Below are 13947 nucleotides of genomic sequence, written 5' to 3'. Positions count from 1 at the left end.
GTTCCATCACATATAATGCCACCTAGAGTTTTCAAGAGCTAGACCAGAGCTAGCTAACAATTATTCTTTTTTACCTTCATTTAACTAGGCAAGTCAGTTAAGAATAAATTCTTATTTTCATTGACATTTTCATTAACTGCCTTGTTCAGTGGGTTAACTGCCTTGTTGTTACCTTGTCAGCTCGGGGATTCGATCTTGCAACCTTTCGATTACAAGTCCAACGCTCTAAACACTAGGCTACCTGCCACCCTGAAGTGTGTGCAGAGTGGCACTAGAATTCAAATAAAAACACATCTTACCTTTCTGTAGTTAATAAATCCAATGGGAAACGTGATAACTGTAGTTTCCTTAACTAGCATTGAAAAAGTAAATCTATTTTTCTCGAATAAAAAATCTCTCTCCCCAATTTCGGAATCATGCCTGTAAATTCAGTAGCTACAGTAGACTATGCATGCTTCGGCGGGAGGGGGAGGGGCAGGAAGCCTACACACACACTGGCAAAGATTTTCAGCTGGCAAGCAGACACTGGAATACGTTTCTGAGTGACAGTGAGGGCTTTGCATTTTTTTGTGGGACTGGAAAAAAATGCCTGGAACGTAAAATAACGTTATTAACCAGTTCCCATGTTTTTAAAATAACAGTTCTGTTCCGGAACAGTAGAGATCACTTGCATTTTCGGTTCTGGTTCTGTTCCTAAATTTTTTACAATTATTTTCCAGATTTTGCTTCTGTTCCCTGAACCAGTTCCAACCCCTGGTACAGAATACAATTAAAGGAGATAACTGTAACATATGTAAACATATGTAGCAGACCTTTGTTGACTATTGGTCCTTACACACTGCATGGTCTCTTTGGTTAATCCCTCACCTGTGATGGAACCTGAAACAAAAGAAAAATCACTATATTTTCACCTCATATCAACAAATTTGTTTTCTGCCAATATCTGTTATTGTGATGCAGTTATAATCATTATAAAACTTCTGATAAGCATGTATGACCCCTTTATATAGTCATAGTATCATCTCATAATGACAATGAAATCCTGAATTAATAACAGATATTTTCAGTCAGTTAAAAAATTACAGCATCGAAATAAACAGTTATTCAAATATATACATTCAAATATATAAATGCCAAAAACAAAACAAAGCATTTAAATGCATTTGCTAATGCCAACAGAGCATGTCAGATGCCTTTTAATTGTGATTTAAACACCTTGAACACTATCTAGTTCAACTTGTACGAGGAATATGGAGTATGTGGAATTTTAGTGAAACTGCTTTGCCCACTAGAACCTACCCCCCTTCCTCAAGCCACACCGCAGGGGGTTGAGAAAGACCTTCCTCACCTCATAGATGGCGAAGCCAATGGTGTGCATGTCTTCGCCTACTTTCCTCAGCCGGCGCCGGTTCTTCTGGATCAGGCCCACCACGAAGCTGCAGCCCACCTCGTTATCATCAGGGTCATCGTCCTCCTCATCCAGCCTGATCACAAACTGGGGGTTCATCCAGAAGGTGTCTGGAGTTGGGAGGGAGGTAATGGAATATACTTTTTTAAAGCATGAAATAGTGTGAGTTTACTTGGAAAGTATTTTGTTTGAGGAGTGTTAAGCTGAATGAGCTGAATGAGGTGCTTCTACACCTGTATTGCTTGTTGTTTGGGGTTTTAGGATGGGTTTCTGTACAGCACTTTGAGATATCAGCTGATGTACGAAGGGCTATATAAATACATTTGATTTGATTTTGATTTGATTTGAATACAAGCACAAGACAGAGTAACAGTACACCCAGCAAACCAAGGACATTCCCATCTAGTATTAGCTAACAATCCCATTATTCATTTTTATTTAGGTTATAAACAAACAATAGCATTATATAATTTCACAAACAAAGTGATATTTATAGTCTACTTTCAAATATCCTTGGAATGTTGTGCTAATATTCAATACAATGTTGTGTACAGCATTTGTAACAACTACCACTGATACCACGGAACAAGCACTGTACACAGGCAATTGTTTTGTAAACAAAGACACTACGTAAACATTGCTATGAGTTCAATATAATTCCAGCTTTTGTACTGGCTTTTGCACTATTGATTCATATCAAATAGGTTCCATTGAAATGAATGGTTCTCTGCTCTCTAAGTGAATGTGAAAGTAGAGAGAGACAAATATGGTCACTTTTGAATAATTCAGCAATTGTACTCACAGGCGTGGTTCCTGCACCCCCCAGCAGTGGAACCCTTCCTCCAGCTGCCATCATAGTTACACACACTCCAGTGCTTCACAGAGTCATCCGTTAGTGTATCTGGGGTCAGAGTGCAAATCTCTATGCGAGAGTAATGTCGCAGGAACTCTGTAAATGACATCCTGCACATGGGCAAGATTGGGTGGAATACTTAGCTGATACCAGTTGATAGATTAAAGGGGACAGATCCACTTTAAAGGTAAATGCATTTTGTAACTTTCATTTAATTTTCATTTCAGGTACTATAAACACATTTGGGCAAGAAGCTTAACTAAAAGATAAAACTGAAAATAAAATAAAAAAAGAGAAACACTCACAAAAAAATTACATTTGCTACGATCCACCCTTCAGTTTAGAAACAAAAACAGGGGCAGCACTTTTGACTGGAAATTACAGAATGCACCTTTCATTGGTCATAACATAAAACATCTTCTGGCACCAGTGGTGAAAAGTATTTAAGTAAAAATACTTTAAAGTACTACTTAAGTAGCTTTTATGGGTATCTGTACTGTACTACTTATATTTTTTTACTTTTACCTCACTACATTCCTGAAGAAAAGTATGTACTTTTTACTCCATACATTTTCCCTGACATCCAAAAGTACTCATTACATTTTGAATGCTTAGCAGGATGGGAAAATTGTCAAACTCAAGAACTTACTAAGATAAATTCCCTGGTCATCCTTACTGCCTCTGATCTGGTAGACTCACTAAACACACATGCTTAGTTTGTAAATGATGTCTGAGTGATGGAGTGTGCCCTGGCGAAGTATATTTAAACCCAAATACTTTTAGACTTTTACTCAAGTAGTATTTTACTGTGTGACTCATTTTAACTTGATTCATTTTCTATCAAGGTATCTTTACTTTTACTCAAGTATGACAATTGGGTACTTTTTTCACCACTGTCTGGCACAATAGTTACTGTTAAGCGAATGCATATAACATAACATATGTCTTAAGGCTACAGCTAGCAATTTTAGCCTAACTGGCGTATTAATGCTTTGACTACAGGTAGAACATTTTAACTAACAGGGTTCAAGGCTTTGGCTACATCGAGAAATGTTGGCCTAAGTGTAGCGGACATGAGTCCAGCTCATAGTCTCGTAATGGGGTATCCCCGCGTGCGAGCGACTTCAAAATCAATGTCACTCTGGGCCCAACAGGAAATATCGTGGGTTTCTCCTGTGAGAGACCAGGGTTCACATCCTGCCCGTGACATAAGGGCAACATTTTCGTAATGCAAAACCATTATGTGCGAAACTTATCATAAACCTCAATATAATTTGGCAGCTTGATTTATTTGGAAACTCTTCAACAATAAGCATTAAAAGGACAAGGTTATCTAAACTAGTATTAATCACCTCATAACACACATTATTGAAAAGTTTGTAATTTGGCATAAGATATGTAGCTCAATGTGTTACCCATATTTCTTAGTATTAGACACAAGGTTATCAACTCTAAATAACTAAAATTGTTGTACCAGAATTCTCCATCATCAGCTTTGACGTTCTGGCGCTCTGAATCATCAACGGAGTTCCACTCTGAGGAGCTGGAAGGAGAGCAAAGCAGTGAAAGGTCATATTACTATAAGGTACAAGGAACCTTTATTTCTCTGAGCTATTGTTCTGATAAAGGCACACCTGTCACTCCAAGCCCCTGTCCACTCCACTTGACCCCAAGGGTTACGTATCCTGATCAGCTTCTCCTTACGGCCACGATAGGTCACCTAAAAACACATGCACAACTTACACATAAGTACCCTCATGGACCATGAATTGGGATCATGTGGGTGGGGGAATGATTGCGTCTTCACAGTCATTATCAGTTGGGTGTCACTTTACATTAAGTTGCCCTTATGCCATAACAAGAATGTTTATAGTTAGAAGAATGTAGTAATTTATCATTTATCTTAATTTTTTTGACCAAAATGTAAAACAATTCCACATATCTACAGTTGTCGGAAGTTTACATACACTTAGGTTGGAGTCATCTGTATAAACAATAGTATGCAAGTATAAACACCATGGGACCACGCAGCCGTCATACCGCTCAGAAAGGAGACGTGTTCTGTCTCCGAGAGATGAATGTACTGTACTTTGGTGCAAAAAGTGAAAATCAATCCCAGAACAACAGCAAAGAACCTTGTGAAGATGCTGGAGGAAACAGGTACCAAAGTATCTATATCCACAGTAAAACGACTCCTATATCAACATAACCTGAAAGGCCGCTCAGCAAGGAAGAAGCCACTGCTCCAAAATCGCCATAAAAAAAGCCAGACTACGGTTTGCAACTGCACATGGGGACAAAGATCATGCTTTTTGGAGAAATGTCTTCTGGTCTGATAGAACTGTTCGGCCATAATGACCATCGTTATGTTTGGAGGAAAAAGGGGGAGAATTGCGAGCCGAAAAACACCATCCCAACCGTGAAGCACGGGGGTGGCAGCATCATGTTGTGGGGGCACTTTGCTGCAGGAGGGACTGGTGCCCTTCAGAAAATAGATGGCATCATGGGGTAGGAAAATTATGTGGATATATTGAAGCAACATCTCAAGACATCAGTCAGGAAGTTAAAGCTTGGTCGCAAATGACCCCTGGCACACTTCCAAAGTTGTGGCAAAATGGCTTAAGGACAACTAAGTCAAAGTATTGGAGTGGCCATCACAAAGCCCTGACCTCAATCCTATAGAAAATTTGTGGGCAGAACTGAAAAAGTGTGCGTGAACAAGGAGGCCTACAAACCTGACTCAGTTACACCAGCTCTGTCAGGAGGAATGGGCCAAAATTCACCCAACTTATAGGAAGCTTGTGGCTACATTGTGGCTACATGAAGCGTTTGACCCAAGTTAAACAATTTAAAGGCAATGCTACCAAATACTAACTGAGTGTATGTAAACTTCTGACCCATTGGGAATGTGATGAAAGAAATAAAAGCTTAAATAAATAATTCTCTCTACTATTATTTTGACGTTTCACATTCTTAAAATAAAGTGGTGATCCTTTCTGACCTAAGACAGGGAATTTTTACGAGGATTAAATGTCAGGAATTGTGAAAAACTGAGTTTAAATGCATTTGGCTAAGGTGTATGTAACCTTCCGACTTCAACTGTACATCATCTACTTTCATTTTGGGTCTCACCTCAACAGCCCCTGTTAGGGAGTAGGCATGCCCTTTCACCAGCTTCTGTCGTGTGACTGCCTCAGAATCAGCGGCGCTGGTTATCTGCATCAACACAGGAAAACTAGGATTAGACCAAAGAATTGTAGGGGTGTGAGAAAAAACTTGGAATGAACTATGAACTGAATAGTTACACAAGACCTAGATGCTAATACTGTATACAGTATATTTTGAACTTCAACTTGACCAGGCTACTTCCTACCAAGAAACTTTTTCCTTGCCACTGACACCCCTGACAGGTATTTTGGCTTAGGTCTAGGTTACTATTGTTAAGCACTTTGTAACAAATGTGTTTAAAAAATAACTGCATAACTTGATTGATTGATTGATCTGTTTATATTACACATTCACCTCTTTATACTCTACCTCTCGTAACGTACTTCACACATTGATTTTCCATTTCTAAACGCACACACTGTGCAAGTAAACCTATATACCCAACACACTATCCAAAAGGATCATTTGAAACATATATTTTAATGATATTTAAAAAATATATATATATTAACGGTCTATGGTGATAATTGTGCTGTTAAAATAAACAGAGTGAAAAGGACAGAGAAGAGAGCCTTACGTCAATGGAGCAGCCAAGCAGAGCCCCTGACTCAATTGCCTTCTTAATAATCTGGAACATGTTCGGAGGGGGTTTCCTCAGGTCGTAGTTCTCTGCAATGCCCCCAGTGAAGTCCTCAAAGCCCTCAGTGGTGGAGCCCCCAGACAGGGCCTCGTAGCAGCCATTCACCCTGTGGGCAAGGCAGAAAGACTGAAATTAAAAAGACTAAATCACACATGTTTAAAATAGGTCACACAATGGTTTCCCCTACAATGCCTAAAGAAAGTATTGTATTCTCAGCATTTGCCATGCAATATTTGCATTCTGTCAGCCTAGTTTTTTGACTGCTTCACCGGCAGTTCATCATTAAGGCAGCGCAAGTATATAGACTCACTTAGCGTAGGCCTTCTCCAGCAGTGCACTCCAGAACTCTGAGCCCTCAGCTGAGTGAACAAACAGCAGCTCTCCATCTTTTGTGGGCAGCCTGTCATCAATGACAACATCCACCCACTCCCCAAACTGCCAAAACTGTGTAATGGGGGACAGAAATTAATACATACAATTTCGTACCATAATTTAGATTTAGTTTAGACCTTGTGTATTTTCAACCTATGGATTTAAATGGTTAAACACATGTAGCATATTTTGATTACATTAAAGGTACACATAGTTACCTATTTGTATTTTGGGTGAGTACACAGAGTACACATAGATTACAAACAGAAGCCTAACATTATTTTGCTTTTTTCGCTTTTATTTTACCTGAAAATGAAAAATGCCAGCGTAACTTTCCCCAAAGCTCTGTCCAATGGGGACCACTCTAGCCATGACATCTTCATTGAGTGTCAAAGAGGCAATGGCAGCTAAAAGCCAACAGTCACCTAAATAAAAAAAAGAACAGAATCTAAGTTTGTTAATTTGGGTTTATTTGCATTGTTTATATAGACTACGGTTGTGTACTTTAGAAGAATATTTGCATTATGATTTTAACCTCAAGCAGTGAGTGCACCAAGCTATTGCCCAATGCAAACAAGAGTGCATTGTGACGTGGCAACACACTGGAAGGATATGTCTGTAGCTAACCTCTCATGTTATGTAGTTTCCAATGGGGACAGGGAACAATAAACAGATCTGTTAAGTCCACCCAGAGAACAGCAGAAAGCGAAAAGCCAACAGTCACTTGACAATAAAATAACTGGTTCTAAGTGGTGTAACTGGTTGATTTGGGGTTATCTATTATATTATCAATGCAGTTGTGACATTTGCAATGGAAGGTGAACCATTAACTGGAGACAAACAATTCTGTATACTAGGGTCCTATCATAAAGTTTGTTATGAGGACAGGCCATTGAGTCAAATTTTCAAGTTAAGTCAATTGAGGAAATCCAATGAACAAAACTCGGTAACAAAATATTAGTTATATTATAACGTTTTTCTCAATCGCATGCAAGCGTTTTTTTTTTCCAGAACTGTGGACAAATGTAACTGAAGCAGAAAAACAATGATCAAATGGCCAAATTAATTTGACAAACTTCTGATCACTTTTTTGTCTTTGTATCTGGATTGCATATCTTAGACGCCCTTTTGCAAAACTATAAATACAAATAAATACAAATCAGTGAACACAAAATTTGGTAACACTTTACTTGACACCTAGCATCATAACACGGTCATAACATATGGTCATAACCATGTCATAAGGTGTCATAACAGCTGACATAACTTGTGATAACCTGTGATAACCTGTGATAATATGGTGATAACACTGTCATGACCCTTACATTTACACCTGCTGTGACATATATGGTGTTATTTTATGGCTGGTTATAACACCTACATTCAAATGTGTTTTTTCCCTGCCAAGAAGTTTCCTTTCGATTGAAAATGTGTTTCTTAAATCCTGTGTTGTTGTTGTAATTAATTCTTTAAAGTCGTGTTATTAAACTATATAACACTGTCAAGAAGCACTATGACCATCCTGTGTCACTTTACTTGGACTAAGAAAATACACTTTAAGACATTGTCAAGAAGCATTATGACCGTCAGGATCATCTAAGCCAGATAGGCCTATTACATACATGCCCTTATGTCAATCATCAGTCTGCTCCTGCATTCATCCCAGGCATCAGCAACAGATAATTGGGGTAGGTACATGTTTGTCATCAGTGTGTGCGCAATTACAATGATAATTCAATATGGTCAATTTCAGAAAATGTTTACAACATATAAATACAGTTGACAAATAGGCTATGGTGTAATTGAATGTTTTGCCTTGTGATGTGGGTTTTGACACACTTATGTAGGTGCCATAACCAGCCATGAAACAATGCAATATATGTGTCGTGACATTGTTGTGACCATATTACGACAGACGACACGCTATGTCAGCTGTTATGACATATAACGTGTTATGACACTAGGTGTCAAGTTCACTGTTAAGTGTTTTGTTCTCTAAATCATTTCACATTTTCATCAGAGGGGAAATAAGTCTGATTGTGTTCATTGTAGCCAGCCATCATCAGTAAATAATAGTGCACAAAATTCTAAATCAACATCAGTTCCATATTTTAACAACATTGCAGACATGCAGAGGTGCAGAGAATAAGGTTGGGTTATTTCTAAGTAACTTTGGTTTCGTCCTAAGTCGTCCTTTCCAACATTGTGACCTTCTATTACAGCGCTTTTCTTTGGTGTGTTGTTGAGGCTTATACATTCATCATATAAGTTGTGTTTCTCCACTGTATTTATATTTTGTTATTTCTACTGGGGATTGTCTGCTCGGTGATGGAAAGGCTACAAAGGTATACGTAGACCAGCCGACTTATTATATACATGGAATTGGTTTCTGATGATATCGATTAATATATCCTGCACACAATGTGCTCTTTTCCATTTTCTTTTTGATTCGAAACAATATTTAAATTGATGTATATTAATTTATTTGGTGAAAAACGCATAAAAGGACAATAATTGCCCATAATATAGCACCTTGATAGTTGAATTTCCAATTTGATCAATAAGTGACTGCAAAGAAAATATTTTTTTTAAGACAGACTAACTTTCTGTTCTGTTTGACTCAAGAGGTATGTATGTTGTGTTAATCCTTTTGCTGGAAGTCATGTTCTTTTAATGATTGTATTTGCGATTGATTCATGTATTTTCTGTTTTGATAAGGTAACTAGTGTACACTGTTTTGAAAATCAACACTGTTCTAAAAAAATGCTTGTATGCGATTGAAAACATTTTTAATATATAAGTTAATTTAACTTAATATTTCACATCAGCAGGGTAACTAAGTTGAAACACCTAAACAACTTACAGTCTGTTATCTATGCTCAGAACATATCAAGATTAAAAGAAGCATTATAAATTGGCCTTGAAGCTGTCAGTTTACAAAAAGAAAGCTTAGCTGGCATGCACGTTTTCACAGTGGTAGCTTTGAAAAAAGATGAACTAGAATTCTGGTGTGGTTTTACAGAGGCACGCACACAAGTGGTGAGCCAGCCTATGAAAAACAAACAATTATATTCTCCAATTCTGCAAACTAGTTACAACAGGGAAAGGCAGACTGTGTGTGTGTGTGTGTGTGTGTGTGTGTGTGTGTGTGTGTGTGTGTGTGTGTGTGTGTGTGTGTGTGTGTGTGTGTGTGTGTGTGTGTGTGTGTGTGTGTGTGTGTGTGTGTGTGTGTGTGTGTGTGTGCGTGTGTGTGTGTGTGTGTGGTCTTCACTTCCCACTTGGGCAGTCTCCTTAAAAGCATATGGTGCTGTTGATTAAACCAGTGACAAACAATGGCCAAACCACTTTCTGTGGTATGAGGATGATATCAAATTTCAGCTGCATTTTTTCAAGGCCAAAAAAACGTTATTATCCCTTTTAGATGATTGCCCTTCCTGAATATATACTAGAAAAGGCATAGTTATATGTTTCAGGTGGTTTATATTATTTATTTGGCAGAAGACTGGAAGCTACAATAAACAGTGCTGAGTAAGGCCATAGAGCTCTTATGCAGTGCCTGAAGAATGTAAATGTTTTAAGCCATGAGTGTAGGGACTGTACTAGTTCAACTGGCGTTTTGATGCAATGGGGGCTTTTTCCAAAGGCAGTTTTTCGAATAAAAATTGCTTTGCAGTGGAGCTTATAAGAGTGTGACATAACTTACCTAGAGCTCCTTGACAGATATCTGTTCTGGTGGCTCCTCCAACAATGAACTCTGGACTTGAGCACAACTCCTGAGGATATTATGTCACATTTAACCATGCATTAACCACAAGAGCAGAAAACAAACAACGCCAAGAGCATTTTCTATGCTTATGATATCTCATGTAAAAGCAAAGGAAATATGGATAAATCAAGTAACAATTTCAAATGATATATTAAGAAATTCACAATCTACATAGTATATGCAATATTGTCAAGCTGTCACAAATTGTAAAATTCTTTACACGCATTCTTTAGAGTCATTAAACTGCATGAATCAATGCTTAGCTTGGTTTTATCCTGGCCTCCGTTGGACAAATCTTGTCTCAGCAGCATGATTAGACTATTGACGCAGTTGAGTTGAGCTTGATTCAAAAGCCCCTCTACTTAATATTTTAGAAAATAATCACAGAATAGGCTATAGGCCAAATGATGCACGGGTAGTTTAAAACGCACGGGGCAACAATATGAACGGAACAAATATGATGGGAAATTGGAAATACATATATATATTATAATGTTTAAAATAAAACTTTCTAAATAAACTTAAACATATAACATTAATGGGTGGAAAAATAGACTTACTCCTGGCCTTTTCCATTGCACTGCTCTAGTTTTGTACGAGCCTGGTCCGAGTTCATTAAAGCCCAAAGATTCGGGTGCGGCTGGAAAAGTTGGATCCGAGAATAGCCCTCCTCGATTTAAACATTGCGCCCTAAGCGCTTCAAAATCCTGATTGAGATATTTCACCGCATTAGCATTAGTGCCAAACCCTGCAGCCAATGCCCGCTTTTTAGCTAGGTTAGACGCCATTCCAGACATTATCAGTGAGATGCCGTACAACGTCGTTATCACCAAAACATTTACAGATGTTAATGGAAAGTTTTGCTGTGACTCTCCGCCCAAAACTTTTACAGGCGTGGCTTGTCAGACGCAAGTTAATGCGTGTTTTCTCAACATCTCTTACGGGAAAAAGAAAGAGCTCAATTGAACATCTCCATACAATTTTCACATCTTTAATTGCACATTAACAACACATATTTTAGAAATCAGAAATCTCTAATGTTCATTGGGCATTTGACATTAATTGAACGTTCTCTGTAGTTTAGCCAACACTACTAGCCTTTCCATTAACAAAGTCAACTAATAATAGTCTAGGCCAGGTATTCACATTTTTTTTTATAATAGAGATTTTTTAAATTAAAAAAATATATTTTTTAAACATTCTCCATATTTTCAAACAGTCCATTTATATTTTCCAATGGGGCTATACATTTGGGTGAGTTTTTTTTCTTGCCTGAGTAGCCTTGTTTCACTGACATCTAACCATCTAGTGTTCAGCGAAATTACAACACAATGTCAAATACAGGTAGCATAGTCATATAATTAACATCCAATCACATTAACCGTTACTCTCTAGCGGGAATTCCACTAACAGTCCATATGTAGCCAATCGAAGAGGCGCAAATATGATGAGAACTACATTGATTTGAGGTTCAATTATATTGGGAGTAGTGCCTTTCCTCAGCCACAGTGTGTTATATGTGCAAAAGTATTATCTCACAATTCGATGAAACCTTCACTCTTGCACAGACATTTCGAAACAAAACATGGCAATTTGAAAAATTTGTCACAGGAGTGTTTTGAGTGAGAATTAAGACAACTTTCGAGTAGTAAGACGTGTATAAAAGCAACAGATACCATTAATAAGAAGGGGCTAGAAGCGTCTTATATGGTGAACTACTGAGTGGCTAAGACAGGCAAGCCCCATACTATTGTGGAGGACTTAATTATTCCTGCTACTGCAGATATGGCTGGGACAATGCTGGGGGAAAAGGCCCAAAAAACTATACAGGCAATGCCTTCGTCAAACAACACTGTTTCACAACATATCAGTGACATGGCAGGAGATGTTTTGAAACAATTACTGCTTCACATACAAGCCAGTGAATTCTATGCATTACAGCTGGATGAGTCAACAGGCGTGGCACAGCTCCTGGTATATGTCTGTTACGTTTACGGGGGGTCAATTAAGGAAGACTTCCTCTTCTGCAAACCACTGGAAACCAGGACAACAGGAGAGGATATTTTTAAAGTACAGCTTTGTGACATCAAATGGACTTTGGTGGTCAAGATCTGTTGGTATCTGTACTGATGGCGCAAAACCCATGACAGGGAGACATAGTGGAGTGTTAAGCGTGCAAGCAGTTGCTCCCGATGCCACTTGGGTACACTGCAGCATCCACCTATACTGCAGCATCCACCTATACTGCAGCATCCACCTATACTGCAGCATCCACCTCTACTGCAGCATCCACCTATACTTCAGCATCCACCGAGAGGCTCTTGCTGCCAAGATAATTTATGCCTGACAGCTTGAAAGATGTTTTGGACACTAGAGTGAAAATGGTTAACTTTGTTAAAGCAAGGCCCCTGAACTCTCGTGTATTTTCTGCACTATGCAATGATATGGGCAGCGACCATGTAATGCTTTTACAACATACAGAAGTGTGTTGTTTTTGTAAAAATTGCGAGTTTTTTAATTGAGAGAGGAGCTTAAAGTTTTTTTCACTGACCATCATTTTCACTTTGTCTGACCGCTTGCATGATTACGAGTTCCTCACATCTTGGTAATGTGTTTTTTCTCACCTGAATGATCTGAATCTAGGATTACAAGGACTTTCCGCAACTATATTCAATATGCGGGACAAAATTGAGGCTATGATTAAGAAGTTGGAGCTCTTCTCTGTCTGCATTAACAAGGACAACACACAGGTCTTTCTATCACTGTATGATTTTTTTTGTGTGCAAATGAACTCAAGCTTACGGACAATGTCAAATGTGATATAGAGAAGCACCTGAGTGAGTTGGGTGCGCAATTACGCAGGTACTTTCCCGAAACAGATGACACAAACAACTGGATTCGTTATCCCTTTCATGCCCTGCCTCCAGTCCACCCATCGATATCTTAACAAGAGAGCCTCATCATAATTGCAACAAGCGGTCCTGTGAAAATTGAATTTAATCAGAAGCCACTGCCAGATTTCTGGATTGGGCTGCGCTCAGAGTATCCTGCCTTGGCAAATCGTGCTGTTAAGACACTGATTCCCTTTGCAACCATGTACCTATGTGAGAGTGGATTCTCAGCCCTCACTAGAATGACTACTAAATACAGGCACAAACTGTGTGTGGAAAATGATTTAAGACTGAGACTCTCTCCAACACAACCCAACATTGCAGAGTTATGTGCATCCTTTGAAGCACACCCTTCTCATTAACATGTGGTGAGTTATTTACAATTTGCAATGAACAAATAAGGTTTTATATGTAATATGGTTAAATAAAGAGGAACATTATTGATTATTATTATTACTTGTATCCTGGTCCTATAAGAGCACTTTGTCACTTCCCACGAGCCGGGGTGTGACAAAAACTCACACTCATTTTTATGTTTAACGAATGTATCGTATAGTGTGTGCGTGGCAGGCTTACAATGATGAATGTTTGAAGGGGTACGGGACTATAACAAGTTTAGGAACCACTGGTCTAGGCTAATAGTAACTAGTCTACTTTGCATAAAAGGGGTCCCTTTGAAGGACCGCACGCGCGCACGCGCACGCGCACGCGCACGCACACACACACACACACACACACACACACACACACACACACACACACACACACACACACACACACACACACACACACACACACACAGCACTCCGCTCTTGCTGTTGTCGTATGTCATCTACAATTATCCCCTGG

At 38.7% G+C, this 13947-nt stretch overlaps 1 protein-coding gene across 1 annotated transcript in view; it reads right to left on the bottom strand.

Annotated features, from left to right (window-relative positions):
* Positions 1–11077, bottom strand: part of LOC135528928 (calpain-1 catalytic subunit-like) — a 43387-nt gene extending 32310 nt beyond the window's left edge. Inside the window, exons 1-11 of the mRNA XM_064957927.1 lie at positions 10768–11077; positions 10145–10214; positions 6748–6866; positions 6380–6513; positions 6007–6175; positions 5394–5477; positions 3896–3981; positions 3736–3804; positions 2211–2371; positions 1349–1518; positions 868–879 (exon numbers count right to left, since the gene is read on the bottom strand). Coding sequence (XP_064813999.1) covers positions 868–879; positions 1349–1518; positions 2211–2371; positions 3736–3804; positions 3896–3981; positions 5394–5477; positions 6007–6175; positions 6380–6513; positions 6748–6866; positions 10145–10214; positions 10768–11004 — 1311 coding nt within the window. The 5' untranslated portion in view covers positions 11005–11077. The remainder of the gene's footprint in view (positions 1–867; positions 880–1348; positions 1519–2210; positions 2372–3735; positions 3805–3895; positions 3982–5393; positions 5478–6006; positions 6176–6379; positions 6514–6747; positions 6867–10144; positions 10215–10767) is intronic.
* Positions 11078–13947: the final 2870 nt, after the last annotated feature.

This window comes from Oncorhynchus masou, chromosome 5, assembly GCF_036934945.1.
Source record: "Oncorhynchus masou masou isolate Uvic2021 chromosome 5, UVic_Omas_1.1, whole genome shotgun sequence".
In the NCBI taxonomy this organism is placed as follows: Eukaryota; Metazoa; Chordata; class Actinopteri; order Salmoniformes; family Salmonidae; genus Oncorhynchus; species Oncorhynchus masou.
Note: the sequence above shows the minus strand (reverse complement) of the source record. Positions and strands in the feature narration are given on the sequence as shown.